This window comes from Orussus abietinus, unplaced genomic scaffold (genome assembly GCF_000612105.2).
Source record: "Orussus abietinus isolate OABI.00-Male unplaced genomic scaffold, Oabi_2.0 scaffold25, whole genome shotgun sequence".
NCBI classification, from domain to species: domain Eukaryota; kingdom Metazoa; phylum Arthropoda; class Insecta; order Hymenoptera; family Orussidae; genus Orussus; species Orussus abietinus.
Genome location: NW_019394504.1, coordinates 712,676 through 735,454, shown reverse-complemented (window position 1 = coordinate 735,454; position 22,779 = coordinate 712,676). Strand labels below are relative to the sequence as shown.

General features: G+C 52.8%; 2 protein-coding genes across 2 annotated transcripts in view; both read right to left on the bottom strand.

Annotated features, from left to right (window-relative positions):
- LOC105697658 (homeobox protein abdominal-A homolog) overlaps positions 1 to 10,513 on the bottom strand; it is a 31,691-nt gene extending 21,178 nt beyond the window's left edge. The window contains exons 1-2 of the mRNA XM_012421177.2: positions 9,657 to 10,513; positions 6,834 to 6,866 (exon numbers count right to left, since the gene is read on the bottom strand). Of these exons, the coding sequence (XP_012276600.1) occupies positions 6,834 to 6,866; positions 9,657 to 10,473 (850 nt within the window). The 5' untranslated portion in view covers positions 10,474 to 10,513. The remainder of the gene's footprint in view (positions 1 to 6,833; positions 6,867 to 9,656) is intronic.
- The window catches only part of LOC105697507, a 198,259-nt gene that overhangs the window by 65,608 nt on the left and 109,872 nt on the right, over positions 1 to 22,779 (bottom strand). The window contains exon 4 of the mRNA XM_012420866.1: positions 13,898 to 13,918. Coding sequence (XP_012276289.1) covers positions 13,898 to 13,918 — 21 coding nt within the window. The remainder of the gene's footprint in view (positions 1 to 13,897; positions 13,919 to 22,779) is intronic.

Here is a 22,779-nt window from a genome sequence, read left to right as displayed (position 1 = left end):
GATAACCCACCTCCCCCTCTTGACGGGATAAATCTCAGGAATTTTCAATCAGCCCGAAGACCGATGACGGATGGGTCGTCGAAAAGGAAATGGAAATAATTCCAAAGAATTCCAAAGAATTTTATTGATTTTACAGGGGATTGGGAATTTTGTTCATTTTTAGGGATAACGCGCCTTCTTCTTAATGGGGCAAAACTCAGGAATTTTAAATCAGGGAGCACCGCGGTGGCGGATGAATTGGTAAGGGGACTCTGATGGTTCTCGAAGAAAATTCGGAAAAAAAATTGGATATGCCTGGAAATTATTTTGGAATTTTAAGCACGGTCAAAGAGTGTGGGAAGATCGATAGGGGGACACCTTGACTGGGTGTGTCGAGAAAATGTCAAAAAATTGGGTTTTTTTTTCTACTTTGAATCATGGCGCCGACTTTGCGGGTTACCGGTCCGTCGGTTATCTTTCCGCCGAGAGAGGGCTTTTTGTCTTCGAAAGCGGTCCTGACCTTCCACTTTTGAGCTCCTACTAAGAGGGGAAGAGTGGACGCTCCCCTCTTCCAGACGGGGCGCGGCCGCCCACGCGTCTCCGCGCTCAAACTCGAGTTCTTTGTCGCTCTATTGGAAATAAACGGTGGAAACCACCTTTGGGTGGATGGCGATTTATGGGATTCCGGCGGAGGTACGAGCGCGTATCGGTAGGATCGCATAAATTCTGGATTTACGAGGCGTCGGGATGAGCGCCGCAAGGCGAGGAATAGGCCAGCGCGTCATAGGTGCGCAATTAAAAATGTCCGAGCAATGATCTCGTTTCGCATGGAATATTCCGACCTTCGGCCGAAGGTACTCCAACTGAGATTTATCGCGCCGCGGTTATCACTATATTTAGTACGCGAAGGAATGTCGGGGGAATAGTCAGGATTTATTTTCGGCGCGATTCCTGCATCCCGCCGATCAAGGAAAAATTCAACGCGCGAGATTAACCTTTTTTTTTTTTTTCCGAGGAATATCTCATCAGCGGCGAAAAATTATTATTAAGACCTCTCGTTGAAGGAGACCCCGGAGGGGATCCATTCACCTGAATAGTTTACCCGTCGAGGACTTCGCGGGAACAAAAAATACTGAATATTAACTTCAGAATTTTACATCTCGACGGTCTCGCCAATCCACTCCGTGCAAAAGAACCCGTTCCGATGAAAAACTTAATCGCGTAATTCAATTTATCCTTTCCCCCCCTTTTTCCACCCCCATCGTGGGAGGTTCTAAAAAAAAGCCGATTCTTCATCCAAGTCGACTAGCGATTAGGAGGGAAAAATATTGGGGATTTTCTGGATGAGGCCAGCCCGGAATTTCTGGGGTCCCTAGACGTGACGGAAACTTCGAGGGCCCGGTTAACTTTTCCGTTTTTTTATTGGGGCCCAGGTAAGGTTTACTGCGGGTCCCTTTCGACGGGCGACAAAGAGCGGGGAGAAAGTTTAGGGTTGAGGGAGGAAAATAAAAATCAGGAAAGCCCGGAAGGGGCGAATTCGGCAAAGGCTGGGGTGTAAAAAAGAAAGTGCGAGTCGAAGGAGAGCGGGTTGTCCGCCCGTGACGAACGTCGCCCGGAATGTGGGAAGACTGTCGCAACTTTCTCTGTACACCGGACGGAGCGGCGGAAAAAGCGGGAAAAAAAAAGAAGAAAAAAAAAAGGAGGGAGGGAGAAGTAATTCGTTAGTATCGAGACGAGAAGAATGTTCCGCCACTTATCGGAGGCCCGGAGAAAAAGCCCCAGAAATAAGGACGCCGAAGGTCTTTTACCTAACTCCGCAAAATCATTTTCCAGGCCGGTAAAAGCGGTAATAACACGGCAGCTGACTTGCTAACACGGCGAAATCATGCACCGGGTTGCACGACAATTATTCCCCCGTATCGCGGCATTTTTCCGCGGGTTCTTGCACCGCTATCCCGTAAAGAGTCCACGAGGAAAAAGAAAGAGAGAGAGAGAGGAAAAAAATAGAAAAACCAGGACGCGCCGAGAACGACCGCCATGGTGGAGTGCAATTCGCTGCCTTGGGAAAGAGACCTGATTTTCCTTGCGGGGCGTGAATTTTGCCCGATTTTCCGATTTTTCCCCTTTAACGAATACTCGGAGGAATTTATAAACCCTATTACGGAGGACCGAGGGTCGGTCAGGAGAATTCTCAGCCCCTGGGACTCGAATCGAAGCACCTGAATCGAAGTTCGATCTCCTCCGCTCGTAATGGCATCGGCACGCGACAACGGGGTGCGCGCGCGGCCGTATGACCATAAAATAAACGTTTGGGGTAGCACACAGGCGGAGGCAGCCTGGCAGCACGTAAACACTTATATAACGGCAATTAAACTGCTTTTAAGGCCCATAAAACTGCAGTTTCAATAATCTCTGTGACAACACGATTCCGAGCTGTCCGCGGTGGCCTCCTTGGCTTGGATTCCCCCGAAGGACCTCGCCTTAGATTATGGCGGTCCCATGGCGGCCTTTTCCGCCATGGCGCGCCCGGTGGCCGGCCTCTAATAACTCGGCCAAATTGGCCGCTCTTGCAGGTACCATTTCTGCACCGCGAAGGGCGCTCGACGGAGAACCTGATCGAGAAATCCAGTTTCGTCGCCGAGCAAAACGAGAAACCAGCCCCGAGAGCCTGCCTACTGCCCTCCGTCCCGGCTTTATGCGGACCCGAAGAAACATTTAACGAGAGCTCGCCTCGTAATTCCGGCCAAGTGGGCACATACGAAGAGTTCCTAAATCTCGGTCCGCGGATTTGCATACACCGAAAACAAACACGTCGCCAAGTCACCCCCCGGTCGGGGCGTGACTGCTCAAAGTAACTCCGCTAACTGGGAACGGCCGGATCGCGCCGATTAAATCCACGGGAAACCATGTCGACAGAGAAGGGTTATCTCGCCATTGCCTGGTTAACTCGAAAAATTAAATCCAAGAGAAATTATTTACATTATACCCGTACCCTAATTTTTTTCCGAGTTAAACTAGTTCTCCGACCGTGCCATTCCGCGTGGATTTTTTTCTTCGCGTGGGTTCCTGTGGATTTTCTTTTTATTCCAGAGTGGAAGGCCGGAGTTCCTGGGACTTGCTCGCCATTTGTGTGGATTTTTTCTTCCGAAGAGGGTGGCTTTGGTGTGGAGGCTCGATCGGGTCGGAGACGTCGATTCGCGATTTCCGTGTTCCATGGTAACGGGGGTAGTGACCGTAGGGGGCGTCGAATCAGGTGGGGAAGGTGCTAGGGGTGAAGCGGGATAGCCCGAGTCTGCAGGACGCGGCAGCCATCATCGAATGCTAATGAGGGGTGGGTCGTGGGGCTCGGGGCGGACTTGCACGGCGGCCATGCGATGACTACGCCGCGCGGGGGTGGATGCCCCCGTGCAGCGGCAGATCGGCCTGATTATAAATTATGCATTATCTCGTGCTTGCCCCCGACACCCCGCGCCGCCCACTGGCCTTCGGAGCCCCGGGGGCACGCTGACCCTAACCTAAAACGAGCCACCCCCGAGCACGGGGACAGATTAAGGCCCGATTTCCATGCTAATCGCGAGAAGCGAAAGACCAGGGGGTGATCCCGTCTTTTGGCCAGAAAACGGGGAACGGTCAAATTTGCCGATCCTAACCTAGAACAGGCTACGAGGAGGGAAGAGTCAGGCCAAACATCGCGTAATCGTAGATGAAAAAAATCATACCAAACTCTGGGACGACCGACGCGACATGATCTACACCTAAAAGTAGCACCGGAGAGCCATTGCTACCGATAAGAAATAACTAAATCGGGATTTCTTCCCATTCCATGAGATTTATTTTTATTGGGGGGGCTTTGATGTATCCGATAATTTCCTCAAGAAATTCCAGGAAAATTCTGGGAATTTTTTGGATGCAGTCTCAGAGGGTTTCCAGGGTCTGGGATGGCGAATCCTTCTCTTGGAGTCCCTAGATCAGGGATCTATTCCTGGTCCTCCAGTTCGGTCCTCGGGGAGGCTAACCCTGGCGAGTCGCGGCGCGAACTCGAGTTTACGAGGGCCGGACGTTATGCGAGCGTATATTAAGTCGCATAACGCGGCTCTGCTCATCGCCTAATGGATTGTTAAGCGGCTGGCAGGGACGTCCCGCTTTGGCCGGCATCGAAGAGCACTGGCCCGTTATCTGTTTTACGGCACTTTCGTAACTCGTCGCGATGCGCCCGGTCGCACGTAAATCCTCGGGTTTTCGCGCATCGGCTAAGACAAACAGAGTAAAAATCAAGCGAGACGCCGGCCGAGAGAAAGCGCGCCAGCGTGTGCGTGTCCGTGTATACGCGTGAAAAAAAAAAAAAAAAGAATGAGAAAAAAGGAAGGGGAGAAAAATCACTTCTCTTGGGCATGGAGGCCGATCGCGAGGCGGCGAGTCCCACGCGAGATTACCAGACGTTGTCGTAAATCACGCACAAAGCGTAAGGCTATCGCGAAGTGCGAGTCGACCTAAACCTAACCGAGCACCGATACCAATACCGGTACCCTTACTCGCCGATATGCTAATTTCCGCCGAGGACGGTGTCTCCGATTTTTAATTACCCCGGGAACCGCGCCATGTTGGACCCGCTCTGATCCGACTGAAGACAGGACGAAGAGTTACGTCCTCCAGAAAAGGCAGGAGGAATTTTTTTTTTTCCAGGCGTCAAAGTGGAATCCCTTGAAAAAGAGTATTCGAAAGCTTTCTCAGGGGTATTCATGGGTATTCGGGGGTTTTTACTCTGAGATTTTCCGAGAAGACGTCGAAAGTCTGGTGAAAGTCCTAGGGGTGGTTTTCTTCTCACCCTTCTTTCCAGCGGACCAATAAGGTCCTCTCCATGGAGATATCCAGCTCCGAATTGTTTGCTACCCCAATCTCGACTCGTTAGGTCGTTAGATAAAAATTAACCGTCCCCGGAATTTATCGGGGTGTACTCCAAGGGGCAGTACATTTCCGTGGGAGACGAGGGTGTACCCCGAGGGGGCCGACTACCACCCCCCGGCGCGAAGAAGCGCCGGCTCGAGTTTCGCGTTCCTCGACTGTCGGGACTGGTTTACAAGGATCGAGTGTGGTCCATAAAGGCATAAAAGACGGGACGTAATGATTTTATGATCCCAGGGCAAAGTCTCGCCGGTCCCGTCCCGGTCGTCGTCGACATCGTTTGCCTCCGACCCTCCCGCCTGTTTGCCTATCGGAGGAAGTCGGCTTCGGGGGCGGCCATTTATAACCACGCTGGCCCGAGCTCGGAATCGGAACTGGAAGCCATTTCTAATTACATTCTTGCCCTCCCTTGCCCCTCGACATTTTCCCCTCCCCCTTTATTACTTCTTACTACTTCCTCCGAGGTGACTCCGCGCCACCGCATAACCGTTTTACAACTCGTAAAAGTCCGCAGACATCGACGAATCATCCTGGATAATCGACCAAGTCGGGAAAATCGAACAGCCCCACCCTATGATATTTTTTTTAATATTTAAAGCGACTCAAGAAAATTCAGTGACCTCGCACCCCCTTAAGAAGAGCCACGACCGCCACCTTAACGTAGTAACTACCTTAACCGTCCCGAATCCTCCGAGCGCACTTTTTCCCCGGTAAAGAGACATCTTGAACCGAGTTATTTAAGTCGCTCGCGTTAACATTATGCATATCCGGATGGCGTTAAAGTTGCATGCCTCTCGTCATGCTCGGTGCATCGGCGCGCGACCGCGGACCGCGTAATCGCGCGGCACGACTCGATAAATTAAGGACAAATACCCGGGCGATGAATTAAACCGGCGATTCCGCGCGGACAAACGGCCGTTTAGATACGATCGCCGGATAATTCTTAATTATGCTAAATCATGTTTAGTGCCCCATTGTCTGCGCGTATCTCCGGGAGGGATGTAGGGTTTTATCGGGAGTACCGATGACGGCAGCTGAGACGCGTCGCGGGGAAAGGGGTACCCGAGGAAGGTGTAAAAATGAGAAAATGAGGAAAAATTATTTAAAGAAAAATTCCAGGAAAATATCTAACGCCTCGAGAACCGCATTCCACGATCCCCGAAGATCAGAGGGAACTTCTAGGGGAGATAATGGCGACCGAGTAACACCACTTTCCCCGTTTCTCGGGCCGGTTTTCTGGGAGAATATCTGCTGCCATGATGCTAAGCATACCCCGACCTTGCCCAATCGCTCTTAAAAGAGAAATCCCAGATCGCTTCATTTTTACCGCCGCGTTGTGTACTACTCGGAAGCCCGCTGGTGTATATTATTTCGGAGTTTCGGTTTTTTCGGCTTAGGATGATTTTTTAATAACGTTCAAACGAAGCTATCGGTGAGCCGGGGTTCCGATTTAAGGATCTGGGCTCTGGTGGAGAGTTGACCTGACCTTCCTCAAGGTTTTTAAAAAATAAATCCCACTCCGGTCCGTTCTACGGAATTTATGGACATTAGACAGAGCCGGGCTGGGAATGTCTACATAATTACTGACGAAATGATCCAATTTTCCGGCCATTATGGAAACGGACTTTTTTAACCCGCGAGTTTACGAGAGGAAACGTCAGGCAAGTCTCCCTCCGCCATTTCGCTGCGTCAGCGAGTTGCATCGGATGCACCGGGAATGCGAAGCCCCATCGATTCGCCATCGGATGATTTTTTATTCAGAGCACGAGGTGCCTCCCTCTCTCGAACGTCTCCGCGATAATTAAACGACAATTAATCCCGTCGATTTGAGATGATTCCCTAATTCTAGCATCGACCATCGATCGCGGGCGTGGCGGGCAAGTAACGTCATTTCGCGTGCGTATTCTAGGGGTATCAGGGGAAATGGTAGTCATGAAGAATCAATTACTCACCGCATACTACCCTTTCGAAGGGGCTGATCCAATCTGAAAAAGAAAATCCTGGATTAGTCACAGAATTCCTGTTCAATGCACTCTGCACCAGCTCTCGGCGTCGACTGCGAAAACATGGCCCGGCCTTAATCCCGGCCTTAAATCCGCCTGCAGGTACGCGAATACCCGCGGAAAGTGGAAAAAAAAATAAGATAAAGAGAACAATGTCAAAGCATCGAGATTTATGGAATTAAAAAGGAATCGTTGAATTTCGTCGCGTCGCCGGGTTTTTAGCAGCGCCCCTTAAGTGGACCCAGGTATTTTTAAACGCGCACCGTTTTGCAGGGCGGGTGTCGCCGCTGCAAGGTGCAACAATCTCAGGGATAATTTTAGTCCCGAAGGGAATGTACGTGCATGACCGCGAGTCCGATGCCGTCGGAAATTGTGTATATGTAAGCGATACACCGGGGCCAGAGGAGAGCCGAAAGTGACATAAACGCGCCGACGGATGTGGACGTAATCCGAACTGTCTCGGCTGAATTTAACTGTGCCGGATTACGAGGATATATCCGCAGCGTCATGGCTGCTGATCGTGGCGAGATGTTCCCCACGTCCCGAGCACCGGCCAAAAATCTAGGTTGGCAACGTCTGAATCAGAAGATGTCCACCCGCCGACCAGCTGACGTCTTCGGATGCGACCAGAAGTAAGAAAATTCGAGGCGGGGTGGAGTGGAAAAAATATCCAATATGGCGGCTGGAGAAGTCATTTCAAGAGTAAAGAAGCAGAAGCTACCTCAAAATTATCAACGTAACCTTGTCCCCCTCTTTCACGCTCTCCCGCCAATTGCAGGGTGATTAACGACCGCTCGCACCCGATAAAGCCTCCACCCTGCCAAATAACGACGATACTGGTATCGTCTCGATTCAACAATCGCAAGTATTATTCCAGCCCGAATAAGAAGTTCGATGAAGGCCCAGGAAAGTTCCCACGTGGCTGGTGGGAGGAAAAATCAGCTCGAATCGAGGAGACCTCTATGAGGAAATAATCGGCACCGATTAGCGATAATTATTTCCCCGAGTAACGAGTCGTCAGCCATTTTCACCTTTTGTCCCCCGACAGCTGTGATGATAATTCGCCCCGAAACGCGGCCAAAATTACGAGGCGACGTTAATTCGGCAGTTCCTGATAATTAGCGACTATCGGTGAAAGAAATATCGCAGGGGAAAAGAGTTTCCAGAATACGTGTCCGGCTAAACGAGACCGACGAAACCGTGGAAATCCGGCGTGAACGCGAAGAAGAGATTCGGTGAAGAATAAATAAAAGGCGGCGTATTTCGCACTCGGTCGCGGTGGTAAAATCAAAGAGCGCAATTGACCTCTCGTTGCGGCTAGATCGGTATTGAATTTCAACCGAGCGCAAACGAGGAGTCGCGATAAAGCGGAGCGGCATTATCGCGCGGGATGCGCGGATGTAAAAATACTCTCTTATCGTCCCTCCTCCAGCTCGGAAGCTGGGCCTTGCAGTTGGGTCCAGCCGAGGGACATTTCGCGTCGGGAGGTTCCAGGACACGTAGGGCGAATAGGTGTTTAAATATTAAGCCACAAGTGCGCCGAATCCTTTCTCTCTTCGGGGGCGAAATATCGGGGGAATCGAGGAAATCCGAGAGGAATCGCAGGGGCCTCCAATTGCAGCGAGCAAAGCCCCTGATGGGAGTAATCGGCATGACCAACACCAAGCTCGATGATCGGCTGGAAAGTCGTGACCTGCGGACTGGAAGACACGGGGATTAATCTCTGGGGAGGGTTAATCGACGTTTTTAAATTAAACGCGAAAGCAATCGCGAAGGGTTCTTCGGTGAAGTCCTGGCCATCGAGGGCGCAAGATCGCTCCCCGGAATCTCGCCGATTTCCGAACGCGTCGACCAAAATGGCCGGGTTACGAGGCATCGTAAGCGATAAAACCAATCGTTCCCCGTCCACCGTCGACGTTTGTAACGACGTCCATATGCCGAATGAAGTGGCAGCTTCGACGGTTATGCCGTCGCGAGTCGGACAAGAAGCGTTCCAGCTACTTGGGACGATTTAGTGGTCCGAATGGATTTCACCCACCGAGTAATTTGAAAATGAATTGGTCCTCCACCATCACATTCCTAAATCAGGGATTAACGACTCGTAAAAGAATTTGGCGAGCCTTAAAAAGTAGGTAGCGACGAAACCGAAGAAAGGAAGTCGATAGGTCAAGAACTACCCCCAACACGGGCGCCCATGACGAGATTGGCTATCAATGGCTGTTGATACGCAACGGGGCTATGTTCGATGACGCTTCCTAGTTAATTAATAACACACTCGCTTCCTCATAGCCAAGTATGCCTCTTCCGATGACGAGAGCGTATCAAGTGCCGACTATCAAAGCGATTTACGATCGGTGTTGGGACAACGAGGAGACTTCTGCGACCTGACGCCATAACAAGCAGCGCCTCGACGACTTGACTTCCCGTGCGTTTATACCGCGCGTTTAAACAACCGTCCTAGACATACGGGACCGAAATTGCGCGTCGAGGAACCTGCCAAGAGCAAAGTGTACCGAATATTAATATTTACAGGGGACGACGAACGAGACTCTGCGAGTCATCCTGGAGAAGATGGAAATTCCATATGTTTAGAATTCCCGAATTTCTGCCACGTGATGGGAGATAGTTGCCCATCCCGTCAAGGTGGAACCTAGGGTCGGAGATTTCGGAGCAGCGATGGAAGAGTAAATCAAGAGTCCAGCCAAGAGGTGGAGGGTACCGAAAATCTGTAATCTCCGCGGGGGTTTCCAGAGGGATTCGGCGGGCACTCACCGGTAATGGCCATCCAGGGGTACCGGGGGATCTCCGGGATGCCGGGCTGTCCGGCCGAGGGCTGCTGGCAGGAGGCGAGGGGGTCGACGACGCCGGAGGCGGCGGCGGCCTGGTGGTAGAACTGGGCGGCGGCGGCCATGGAGGCGGAGGCGGCGGAGACGGCCGAGGAGGCCGAGGCCGAGGAGACGAGGCCGCCGGGCGCGGCGCCGTTCTGGTGGTGGTGGCCGAGGGTGTAGTTGACCATGGGGTCGCCGGCGGAGGGCGCGACGTTGCCGGCGGCGGCGAGGCTGGCGGTGTAGCGGCAGGACTTGTCGCCGGCGGCGGTGGCGGCGTCGACGGCGGCGGCGGCGGCGAGGGCGGCGCTGGAGGCGGCGGCGGAGGAGCCGAAGCCGGGGACCATGGAGGGCGAGGCGCCGAAGGCGGCGGCGGCGACGGCCTGCTGCTGCTGCTGGTGGTGGTGGTGGGCCGCGGCGGCCGAGACGTAGGGGTACATGGCGGCGGCGGCGGCGGCGGAGGCCGCCGAGGCGTTCCTGGCGGCCGGCGAGGTGGAGGCCGAGCTGCCGGAGTGCTGGGGGCTGGAGCCCGTGGGGCTGGGGGAGCTGTGGTGCTGCTGCTGCTGGGCGTAGTTGGCGGCCGCGGCCGCCGCGACGGCCGCCGCCGAGAGGCTCGACTCGAGGCTCGAGGCCGAGGCGGGGCTGGCGGACGCCGAGCACCCCTGGACCGCCGAGCCGGGTGGGTTCGAGGAGAAGAGCTGCTGGTGGTGGAACTGCTGGTGGTACTTGGGTAGCATGCTATCGATGATGAATTTCGAACTCATCGCTGCCCGGGGGCCTGGGCGGGCCCGCGAGTCAACGGCGCCCGCGGCCGCGGCCGCGCCGTCGCGTCGCCGCGCCGTCGGCCCTCCGCATCCTCCTCCACCGGCACCCGGGTCCGTCGGCTGGGCGCTCGCAGGCCTCGGGGCGCGTCCTGGCTCGCGGCTGCCGACTGCGCTGCTGGTCACTCACTCGGGCGCGCGCCCGGCTCACTCGCGGTCACATCCCGCGACGACGCGGCCGAGGACGAGGGGCTCAGCCCGCTGCGGCGACCGGACCTCGGACGGCGCGACGCCCGCGGCGGCGGCAGCGACGACGACGGGGACGGCGCTCGCGGTCGCGCTCCACGCACCCGGGCCCGTCGGTCGCGTTTCGAGCGGCCGGCTGTCAGGTGTTACGAAGCCGTTTCTTGCGTACTTCTCGGATAGTCGACGAATCCTTTATGGGCCATGCATGAAGGTACTCTATAGCCCCCTATCCCGAGCGGCGCGTACTACACCACGGCCGGCTAAATGTAACCCCTTACAATAATGGCGCCGCTTGTCTCTCGTCCCCCCCTCTACGGGCGCGACACAGCTGGTAAACAGAGCCGGCCAATCGCCGCCCGGCCTTACCCACCGCGGGCCAATCCCGTGCCGGCTAGGCGCGCCAAGATGAATGGGTCTCCGGCTGCCTCTCTCCGACCCGCGCCAAGGCGCCTCGCGCGGCCTCTCTCGACGCTGCCTGCGCTGCTTCGGCCCGCCGCCGTCGCCGCCGCCGCCGCCGCCCGACTCCGCCACGGGGGCCGCCACCTCCGCCGCCGCCGCCGCCGCGCGCCGAGCGCGCCGAGCGCGCGCCCTCCGGGAGACACGTTGCGGCTCTTACGTGGATACGACCTCCCGACCGACGCTTGCGCCCTCTCTCTCCCTCCGGACGGGCTACAGGGGCATGCCCGTAGCCCTCTCCGCGTGTTCTCGACGAGGCCGATGATTCCCTCGGAAACCATCCGACTTCGACTTCGAGGTATCGAACCGTGGACCGATAGGCGCACCGGAGAGATTCCGTCCCTCGTTGCTCACTAAACCGGCTAAAAATACGATTTTCACGCTTTTTTTCGTCACGCGGGAATTAATCCAAGTAATATGTAAAAATGTCGAGGGGTCGAGGAACCGAGTTCGATATCTCGAATCGCGGTCGACGCCGATAAGCGCATGCGAGGGACGCCGCGGTAAAGACACCTCTTCGACGAGGAATGGGGGAATCGCGTTATCTAAGGGACTCTATGTTTTACAATTAGGAATTCTCTAGGAATTTCACCTCGGGAATTAGAATTCACTCGTTTGAAAGGTGGCGGGAGCTCTCCGAGGTTATGGTCTTAATATCTCGGCAGAGTCCTTCCTTATCGACGAATCGGGACCAAAGGAGCCGGCGAGGAGCTCTGAAATGTGCGCCGAGCCTCGGGAGATCGCGGAATGGAGTTCGATACATCGAAAGTATCGAGACGCTCGCTCGACGGCGCTTTACGACGCGACGTCGACCCTCTTTCCGCACTTTGTAGGTACCTTGATTCCGCGAGTTAAATTTTACCTCGAGCAATCCCGCAGTCTCGCGGAAATTTACATTTCGCTCCGTCGACCCTTGAATTTCGAATTTTCCTCCTAAACCAACGACCATCTAAGATATCGTATAATAATCCTTAGAATTCGTTAAAAATCAGTCTCGATGGGGTGAAATTCTACCGGGTTAATTTTTTTTATCGAAACTTTAAATAGACAGGAAAGGATTACTCTGGGCTCCGTGGATGACCATGGTCGGTAATCGTAGGTTGGGCTAGGTTAGGATTTTTTTTTCGGCCCTCCTGTCTCTCCTTAGCGACAGCTTTCCTTCCCACGCCATTACCTTGGGTATTAGACTACCCGTGTAACTATTCGGGGAAAGTGTAGAGTATAAACTCACGTCGGGTTTCTATGAAGGCTTCCTCGTTCGATCCGATCGGTCCTCGATCGAGAAGTCGAAGATCGGCCGAATCGACCGGCGACGGCCGAATCGACCGACAGCTGAAAACGGATGCTAACCCGGCGTGGCGGGGTTTTACGGCCGTAATTTACGATTTGGTTACCGATCTCGAAAGGCACGTAACGATCCCACCTGGAGAAAATCTCCGGATTCTCTTTGGGAATTCGAGACGGTCAACCGAATTTAGAAGAGGTCCGGCAACGCGCCCCACGCTGGGAAACGAATTTAATCCAGTCGACTGGGATGGCCCGACATAATATTTTCGATTGAAAAAGTCTGTTTTTCACGTACCTTTTAGCGCGGCCGGCCCTGACCAATGGCCGCCATTCGGAGGAATCGCCGACTCGATCTGCATGATAAATTATGCGACGCATAACTGGCAGAGGATTTCGGACGCTTATCGTCCTGGAACTTCAAATTCGGACGTAATAAATGGACTCCGTTATTTACCGATATTTTATGTCATCGACTCACCCTGGAAAAATGGTCGTGATCGAGCCGATTAATTTCTCGATTTATCCCCTCTGATTTCATACCCAGGAGGGACTGGGAAATCTTGAATCCCTCGTTTCACGTCATCGTTGAGAAGTACAGATATCGCGTTATCTACGAAATTCTCCCTCTAGCAGTTTTCATGCATCCACGATAATAAACGAATTTAATTCAGTCTCTCCGGCTAGCCTGATAATATTTTCGATTGACAATATTTATCTTCACGTGCCTTTAATGCATCCCTGACCACTCGCCATGTGTCGAGGAATCACCGAATCAATTTTCATGTCGAATTGTGCAACTCATAACTGACAGAATTTTGTACGCTTATCGTCCTGGAACTTCAAATTAGGACGTAATAAATCGACTCAGTTATTTATCGATATTTTGTATTATTGACTCACGGTGGAAAAATGCCGATAATCGAGCCGATCGACTTTCCTTTGATTTTATTCCACGAAGTGACTGGGAAATCTTGAAAGCCGCGTTTCACATCATCGGTGAGAAATCCAGAAATCGCGTTATCTACGAAATTCCTCCTCGAGCGGTTTCCATGCTTTCATGTGGACCCCTCGCAATAATTTCCAGGAGAAACTCGGCAGCCTGGCGATCGCAGACGCACCGTGCACGCATTCTGAATGAGAACGCAATTACAGGGTACTAAATAATTGCCCTTGCCAACAATTCTATCTTCGGCGCGGTTTTCGCATGAGTAATCCCCCGCGAGTGCCCCGCACGGTCGGGGCACCCGGGATTTCGAAATATCTCAGGTAACTCCCGATCGAGAATCTCCTCCGGGGTTCCATTAAATCTAATTAGAAAATCGAACAGCACTTACCTAGTTGCGAAATTCCTCCGATTGGCATCGGCGGTGGCGTTTTATCGACATTCACCGTCGCCCGATTAAGTCGGACGATTACGGTAATAATCGGACGTACTCACCGCTTCAACGGCCGGTGGAGTCTGAAACAAAAAATAAACATTTACAGGGACCAGTCGCATAATGTCCGACAGTAGAAGCCGCCGCGTTTCCCTTTCGACCGGCGATGAAAAAAATTAGATGCACATTATATACTGAATTTTTTAATAATTTCTACAATTTCCCTTTAAAAGTTCTCCTTAATGTCGAGGAAAATTAAGAGCTCAACAAAAAATACAAGCTAAACAAAGAATAAACATTTACAGGGACCAGTCGCATAATGTCCGACAGTAGAAGCCGCCGCATTTCCGTTTCGACCGGCGATGAAAAAAATTAGATGCACATTACGTTACATATAAGTATACTGAATTTTTTAATAATTTCTACAATTTCCCTTTAAAAGTTCTCCTTAATGTCGAGGAAAATGAAGAGCTCATCACGTGGGTTACTTTATTTTTTCTTTATACTCATTATTTCTCGTCCCCCCTTGGAGCGATCGGTACCGTTCAATCCGCCGAATTAGCGGCAATTACCGAGGTACTCGTACGCGAGAAGTCATACGCTCGGTCGGCCACGGCGAGTGTCCTCTCCAGAGACGATTCGGTCGGTCGGGCGTAACAAAGTCAAGGGACCGCGGCGCGGAAAGTATGGACGTAATTGTCGAGGGGGGCATTTACGAGCGATTAAAGTAACGAGCGAGATCGAGAGCGTGGGCCGGGTTCGCAGGTACTCCATAATTCCTCGTTTCGGGTAAAGAGTCTCGATTTCACACCCCACAGAGTGGGGCAGGCACCTGCGGCCCTCCAGAGGCGGGGGCCCCCCGAAAGGCGGGGCAACATGGCCCCTGGTGAACGTGGCCCTTTAAAGGGCCCCAGGGGCCCGTCTTGCGTGCGACTCGAGGAAACTCGAAGAAACCCGACGAAGGCCGCCTTTGAAGGGCCGACCTCGCCCTCTCTCTCTTTCTGACGTGATTCCAGAGAGGCCCCTAAATTCTTCGCCGCGTCCGCCAGTGACATACGCCCTAACGCGTACGGGGCCCCTCCTAAATTAGAGACAAATACCTGCGCGAAATCTTACTTGATCTTGGAAGACATATCGGGGGGCTCGGGCCCCGAAGAAGCGGACGACCTGGCGGAATGTCAGGGGGCAGAGACGGGAGGATGCATTTATTAAATGCACCGGCCCTAGAGGAATAACAAGAGTCAGGGAAAAATATCTGCGTTATTTCTCGGATTTTTCTCTTCCCAGGACGTATTGGAGAGTCCTCATGCAAAACGTGACTCAGACTCGCGAGATCGCCGCTCCTCCTGCGAGAGATTCTCGGATAAAACCTCGAAACGTACGAAATGACGAGAATTACTCTCGCGCTGACTTCCGCCGGCAGGGGACGAATTTATAGGGGAAATTAAACTTTCAGACGGCGAGTCGGATTCGCAGGGTGAATTACTCAAAAGATTAGACAGTGGATCTCTTTGTCGGCGGAAATTCCCTTGCACGTGTCTTACTCCTAGGCACGGGAAACGCTGATTTTCATGGAAAAAGTCCCTTACTAATAATAAACGTTAGGTCGATTCTTGAGAAAAATTCTGGATCTCGGGATTTCCTATTTTTTTTTTTTTTCTTTGTTTTTAGTATTCAGGCTAATGCGCGGACGTTTCGCCAATAAAGGAAGATTTTCCAGGCTAGACTAAATCCGGCATTAACTATTTAATTAAGAAGGAGGAAGAGAGTCCGGGAAATGATTTTACAGATTTTACGGGGCGATCGCCGGGCAAACGTAACGATACTTCGCGGGTATCGTAAAAGCACTTATCTCGGTAATAGATACCTACTTATTTATTATTACGATCGTTATTATTCCTGAGAACGTGGACCCCGCTAATTGCAACTCGCGAATCCGATCGGCCGTAACCAGAAAGAGAGAGAGAAGATTTGCCGCGTCGTTGACGCAATTACCGCGTTCGCTCGCTCCTCTGAGATATTGGAATTGCCCTAAGAGGCGAGTCGTCGTGTAACGACGACTCGCGTCACCGCTATTTAATCCGTAGCATCGCACAGGGCCGCGCTATCGTTACCCCGAAGCCGAAGTTACGATAATTACTGGTGCCCATAGCCAGCGTTACTCCGAATTGCCGGCCGCATGGGAACCTACAGGTACTAGAGATAGCGCAGAGCTACGGCCGCACGAAGCGAAACTCTCGCCCTGTCAAAAATAGTATATAAATTTATACCGAACTTGAGGCGGTACGTCGAGTTAATCCTCGGTTCCGAGGCCGGTGATAATGCCGATAGGCACTAGGTATACACCAAGGCGAATTGCCGAAGAATTTTGCCCCTCGAAATCGCATTGTCCATCGAATTGATAATACTCACCGTGCTTTCACTTAATCTGTCCGGTTTCGACTAAAGTGCCCTATCCACGTGCACATAATACGTATAACATACGTATGTAATTTATGCCTGAGGAGATGTACACCGTAAAAATTGTGGGGTCAATTCAGCGAGGTGGACTCGTGATAGTGTTATCAGGGTCGTGTCGATCCCCATGCGTAGGTCCACATCGTTGATTTTGGAAACGAATTCTTTTCCGTAGGGTTTTCAGGGGGGGCTGGGACATGGTGTGCATATGCATATTTTCTATATGCACAGGGTGCACATGGAAAATATGCACCCAGGGTCTGGAGAAATTTCCTGGAGTGGATTTTCCTCTTCGGCCGGCGGCGATCTCGCTCGAGCTGGGCTCTCGTGATCTATGGATCATCGAGCTGGCCATTGTGAATTCTCCGCGCATCCATCTCGACGAGCACCTACCGCTCGCGGACATAACTCCGCGGTTACGACGAATCGTTTACAAGCGAGTAACGCGCGACGAGGAGGACCCGTGAGACTTTACTTTCGAAGGCGCGTACCCCTCTTAACGCCATCCTTATCCGGGAAGTGGTAGCGAGTGTCAGCCCGCGGCCTCCGCACGCGGAATAAATCCCGGCCGGCCTGACGAACGGACGTGGTCTGAAGGGAGCGAATCTTAAATTTCCGGATTTTTCAGAAACTCGGGCGAGACATTGCCGAGGCGTTCCAGGATGACGCGGGAAATCCTGCTGAAGGAGAATAACGTGGTCCGTCAGAGGTGCGCTTCGCGGCCCACGTGGGGAGAAAGTCTAGGGACCGTAGGTCGACCATGGAGGATCCATGGGAAGTCTCAGAAAAATTGCCTATCTGCTAGGAGACTTTTACTGCCCATAAAGGGTGATATCGAAGGTGCATAGTCAACTGCGATCGGAGGGACACCCTTTTTCCCTGAACCCTGACGAGGTGTCATGGGGTGGAACCTGGCAGCCAGTCTGGGTGACCTTAAATCCGGATAAATCATTTTTAATATCATAAATTTCACGAGTTGGTGGGTGGTAAATCGGATCTTTTTTCGAAATCCAGGTGTGTGAGGAGATTCCCCTATTCCCGGGTAACCCTTACCCCCTACAATTTCCCATTCATGAGAAACATTGCACTACCCAATATCACCAGGATCCCCGTTCCCGGCTCCGTACGTTCCCCGAAATTCCTCCCAAAATTGCCGGAACTTCCATAGTGGCGAGATTTCCATTTGGAAAAGCCCTTCGTCCACTTTGTGCCGAAAGTTCCTCCGGGAACTTTGGAGCCGCGGAGCGCGAGGGAGAGGGAAGGACGACCCAAAGTGGAGGAACGACACCTATGGCGCCATCTTCTGGGGCATATCGGAAGACTCGATCGTCCTTTCGAAAGTCCCTGGCCGGTCCAGCGATCGGCGAACCCAAAACTTCCTATGTCCAGCTGAGTCGGTCACTTTCGGTCCGACATGGCCAACATGGTCGAAAAAGAAGAGTCCAGATCGACCCTCGCCATGATTCTCGACCACCCCAGGGAGACACGCGTATTTATTCCCGATTAATTTTTATCGCTTACATATTTTCCAAACCATTTTTAAGAAAGAAAAAAAAATACCAATATATCTCCAGCATCTCGATGCACTTCCAAGATGCCATCTCCTGAATCGACCCCCCCTGGGAATGCTGGGGTGCGGTTTTTTTAGCCGGATCATTTTCAGACCGCGGATTTTCCGCCCGATACAGGACGCACCCGGGAGGAGTTCGTATTTTTCCTCGCATCCTCGAATCGCCCTGTCGAGGGCCACGATAAGGCCACCCTGGAGTACCTAGCGGTTTTACGACTGCGTTTACACGCGTGCGCCGCTTGCACGGCGCAATTCCCCGGTAATCCCCCCGTGGGCCACGATAAAACAAAATCTCGATCGGCGGGACCGGATGAGCTTCGGCTCCGCTGCCGGAGTCTGTTTCCGCCGAAATGTCGTTCTTCGGTCCATCGATCGTCAGGGGACAAAAGCGCGGCGAGGCGAAGATGGGTACTCGATGATACCCACCTCTGAATTATTTATAATAAAAACGATTCGATGCCAAATCCCGGAACAATAAATATCCCTCAACTCGGATCACTTCCTTCTTTCGACGTTCCAATCCCCCGGTACTCTAGCCACTGCCGTGGATTTCAGTAATACCTTTTAATTTTATCCTCGCCATGCCGACCAAGCGTAACCCGAGCGCCGCGCAATGCACCGAGTATTTAGACGAGCCATTTGATATCGAGGAAAAATCTCGCCAACGAGAAACCACGAGCTTCCGTTCAGCTCTCGAGGAGTAAACCCAGCGTAAGATTTTTCCTCTAATGGAAGCCAACCATAAGAGAGGAGAAGTCGAATCGTGCATCGGCATAATTTCTCGATAATTTGCAGTCCGGCACGTTACTAAATATTCTCTAGAAGCAAGGAACCATTGGTAACGGTAATTAGCGCCGAGTAAAGGATGTAAACGAGATGTTCAATTTCATCGGGAGATCGAGTCCTTCCTGGAAAGTTCCTTAGCAGGGGCTACATCCGGGCAAGGATGGCGCGTCTTACAAATCTTACAAATCATTTACCGGGAAGCGCGTCAGCCGGGCAACAACGAGTCGTTAGAATCGGCGGAGCGGACTCCTAAGAAACCGCGGCTGGACGGCCGCGTCCGAAACGCGGTAACTCGGCGGGATTTCTCGCGCGAGTGACGTTTTCCGCGGAATCCTCGCGCCTCGGGATGCCGAGGTTTCGCGGAAAACAAAGCGGGAGTTAAGGCCGTACGAGGGAGCCCTTTCGCAAGCGCGACAGAGAGGCGGTTTCTCCGCGCAGGAATGCCGCCGCGGCCTTTCCTTTAAGCCCGGGCCGCCTCCGGAGGCGGCTCTAAAATAGCCGGGTAAACGAGCGCGAGCGCCGTCGGGGAATAAATCTCTATAAAATTATTAAATCAAATATTGAGTTACGACGGGAGGTTGGCGTCCCGCGCGGCGTCGGCGTCGCCGCCGTTGCGTAATGGCTCGTTAAACGGCCGAGGGGTATAACGAGACGCCTCGCGGGCGACAAAACTTGGACGAGCATAAATCCCGAGGGACCCTCACTTGGCAAATCGTCCGGGTCGGAGAGGAGCAAAGAGATCATCCGACGTCCCCGTCGCCGTCGACGTCGGTCGCGACCAGCGACCCGGTGCCGCCACCAAGCCCTCCACCTGTCGGACGCGGCAAGATGGTGGGTTCGTTAACGTTGATTTTTTTCTTCCCGCTCTTCTAACGCAGGATTTAATACTTAGACCGAGCGATGATTTAACCCCTGGTATGACGGTTATTTAATAAAGAATTTCTTTAAGCGCCGCCGGAGAGAGATTAAGGGGTTGACGTCTCGCAGGTGCGTGACGTCCACCTCTCGGGGGACGTCGTGGAAAGGATCCTCGGGAAAAATGTATCGCTCCTGTGGTGTCGTCGATTGAAACGTCGAGCAAGGAGGAGGGTAATATAGGAATCTTCCGGAACACGGAAGCACGTTGAACGACGCGACGCGACACGTGGGTTTGACAGCTGCGGAGCTGTCATGGCGCGCGCGGTGCACGTACGAAGGCGCTCAGGAGCGCCGCTTCCGGGATAGCGGTCTTCAGGTATTTATTAAGCCATTAATTAGTCCTTTGTTGCGCCAGTTGCGTGCCAGGAAGCGTTTACTGGTAGCCCGGGCGTTCTGGGAACCATTCGACGATGTAATTCTCGCGTGATCGTTTCAAGGAATGACAGCGCTTAATTTGCCTCGAGTCTCCGGGTCGAAAACCCACGGCGAGAAGGAGCAGAGAAGATCCAGAATTTCCTTATCAAGGCACCAAAGTACCTAGATCCCAAATTCCGTTTCAACTCGTTAAAATCTGCAGATCGATCCGCCCTTCCCGAAAATTCGGGAGAATTCGTCCAATAACCCCCGAGCCAAGGGCAGTCCCTCCTCCAATCAGCGCCATACAGTTTCCGTTAATGTCCCCGACCAGCGGTGCCGCATAAATTCCTGCCTGTCTTAATTTACGGCCCTAATTACCGGCAATTACGAAACTCATAAAGGCGGCATTAATACCCGATAATACCGTTGGATCATAATTTACATCGGCTAACGTCGGGTGGACTGGTCAGATTATATACCGAGTGCGTGGAAAATATCCGAAAATTTCGGCGGGTTACGCGCACCGAGAGAGCGAGGTACTCTAGGGTGTACAGTAGCCGCCCGTAATTCGGAGGGTGGCCGAGGGGAGGGGCGTCTTCAGCACGCGACGCACTCGGGCACTCCGAGTGACAGTCCTGCGAACGGCGAGGCCACTTAACGACATCAGCTGAGCGGACTTGTGACTCCATGCGTTTTACTGCTGCTTTACGACGGTTTATTGCGCCATCAAAACATAAAATGCCGGCGGGAGCGTGCACGCGTGGGTACACCCCCACTTTACTTTACCGCCGCTCCCGGTTAGACTCGCGTTCCCTCCCCGATTCCGGGCCCGAGAAAAGGAGGAAAAAGGGGCTTACGATTTGAAAACGATCCCGGACCCAGGATCGGCCCTAATCGCCCCTGCGCAGAGGTGCTCATCCAAGATGGCGGCGAGCCACCCCTCGCCAACGGCGCCTTCACCTTTCTGACCTCCTCGGTCGAGATCGACCCCCCCTCCCCCGACTCGATTTTAATGCCTCCCTGTATTTTTACGTTTTTGTTCTCCCCGAAATCTCCGTTAAAAAGCCATTTCTCCGCGTCCAGGAGTTTCGTTCCAGGGACTCTAGCGGCTCCGCCGACGCGGCACCCCCCGCGAATTTTCCGGGGCGCGTCTCCGGCGCTCTGACTCTGATCGATACCAGCCACCCCGCGAAAGCCCCGCCGCGGCCGTTTTCTCGTTGCCCAATTTGCCCCCGTAATCGCGAATCGTTGTTGGAACTACTCTTCTACGACCTGTCAACTTCTCCGTAAACGGGGACCTCGATTTCCCGGCCGCTATCGCTTTGCGGTGACACGGTGGTTGAGTAATCGGGGGTCGGGACGCACGGTTTTTGGCATTTTTAAACCGCGGGGACGTTGAGGGAAAATTTCGAATTTTTCTACATTTTTCCTGGAAAATGTCGGGGATGAGAGATCGCAGCGGGCTGAGCTGCTCGGGGACGATGGGGCTCGAGCAAAAAGAAGGCTCGCCGGGTTGCTTGCTCGGATGGGGCAGAGCGGGTGAATTCCGCCCCCGCAGGGGGCGGAGGGAAGCTGAGCTTTTCCGCGGAAATCAATAATCCCTCTGGCGGTGCTTCCACCCCTTCCGCTCCGCTGCTCTTTGCCGAGTAAATGCATTTCGAATGGCCGCCATGTTTCGGTGCTGTTCGAAAAATCTGATCGTTACATCGGCTTGGCAGACTTTATCGTCAATATTCACGGAATCCCATGAAGCATAACCGGTACACCGGTCTCATCTCGCCGCCTATAATAATTTACAGCCCTCTGCATGATCTCGTTACGCGATCTTCCAAACCTACCCCCATCGACTTAAAACCAGAGCGTCGTTAAAATCACCTATACCGAGATTTTCAAAATGAGGGAAAATTTTACGTTATTTTATATCCCACGAAATTTTCCCGGTCACGTGATAAATTCGTGGAAATATTTTTTATATTTATAAAGTCATCTAACGTAACATTGAAGGGTTTTCATGTTTCTTCTGGTTCACTCGATATTGGGAGCGCTTTTGACGTTGATGTCAAATTTCACCCTCCCTCGCCCTTTATTGACTAGGAACGCCAAGGTGTAAATGTTGCGCAGGGCGTGTAATAAAGCGCAGAGGTGGCGGCGTCGCGGGGTGAAATTTGATCTCGAACCGGCGCAGTGGCGTCATCTGACGAGGGGTGCATCAAGTTCAGGAGCGGCAGACCAGGCAGATTGCACACCCCCTGCAGCACCGACCGGACGACCGTTCGGCGGACCCGCCCTTACCTCGCACCCCATGGCATATAGTTCGCCAACCCAACACCAGGGTGTCCTCCGTAGAAACACGACTAACCATGGCGTTCCTTTTGCCCGCCGAAAAGCTCGTACGATAATTTCTTTTTTTTTCCCTTTCTTTTTAAATAACGCCCCGACTGCGGCAGTGACGCGCGTCGCGCATTTATGATTTTTCTCGGCCTCGGAAAGAAGAGGCGGCGAAAAGCATAATTGGAAGTAACTCCCGCGGCCTTCCATTCCGGTACTGTATGAGAAGCGTTATTAACTGAATAATTGAAATCCGCGGGCAGCTCCCTCGTACACGTTCGAAATAATATTCATAATGCGAGACCCTCGTCTCATTCAGAAAACGTTCCCTCCATAAGCACGCTCGTTCGCTTCTCTTTTTGCTCCTCCCGCGATGCGAATTTCCTCTTTTCTTCCTTTTTCAACGTCCCGAGAAAGTGCACATCGCGTTTCCCTTCCCTCGACTCCACGAGGCTGTTGGTCGAAGGTAACGGCCACGAAGTAAATGAAACTTTCGAGTACCTAAGCGTATGTGTAAAATACCGTTTT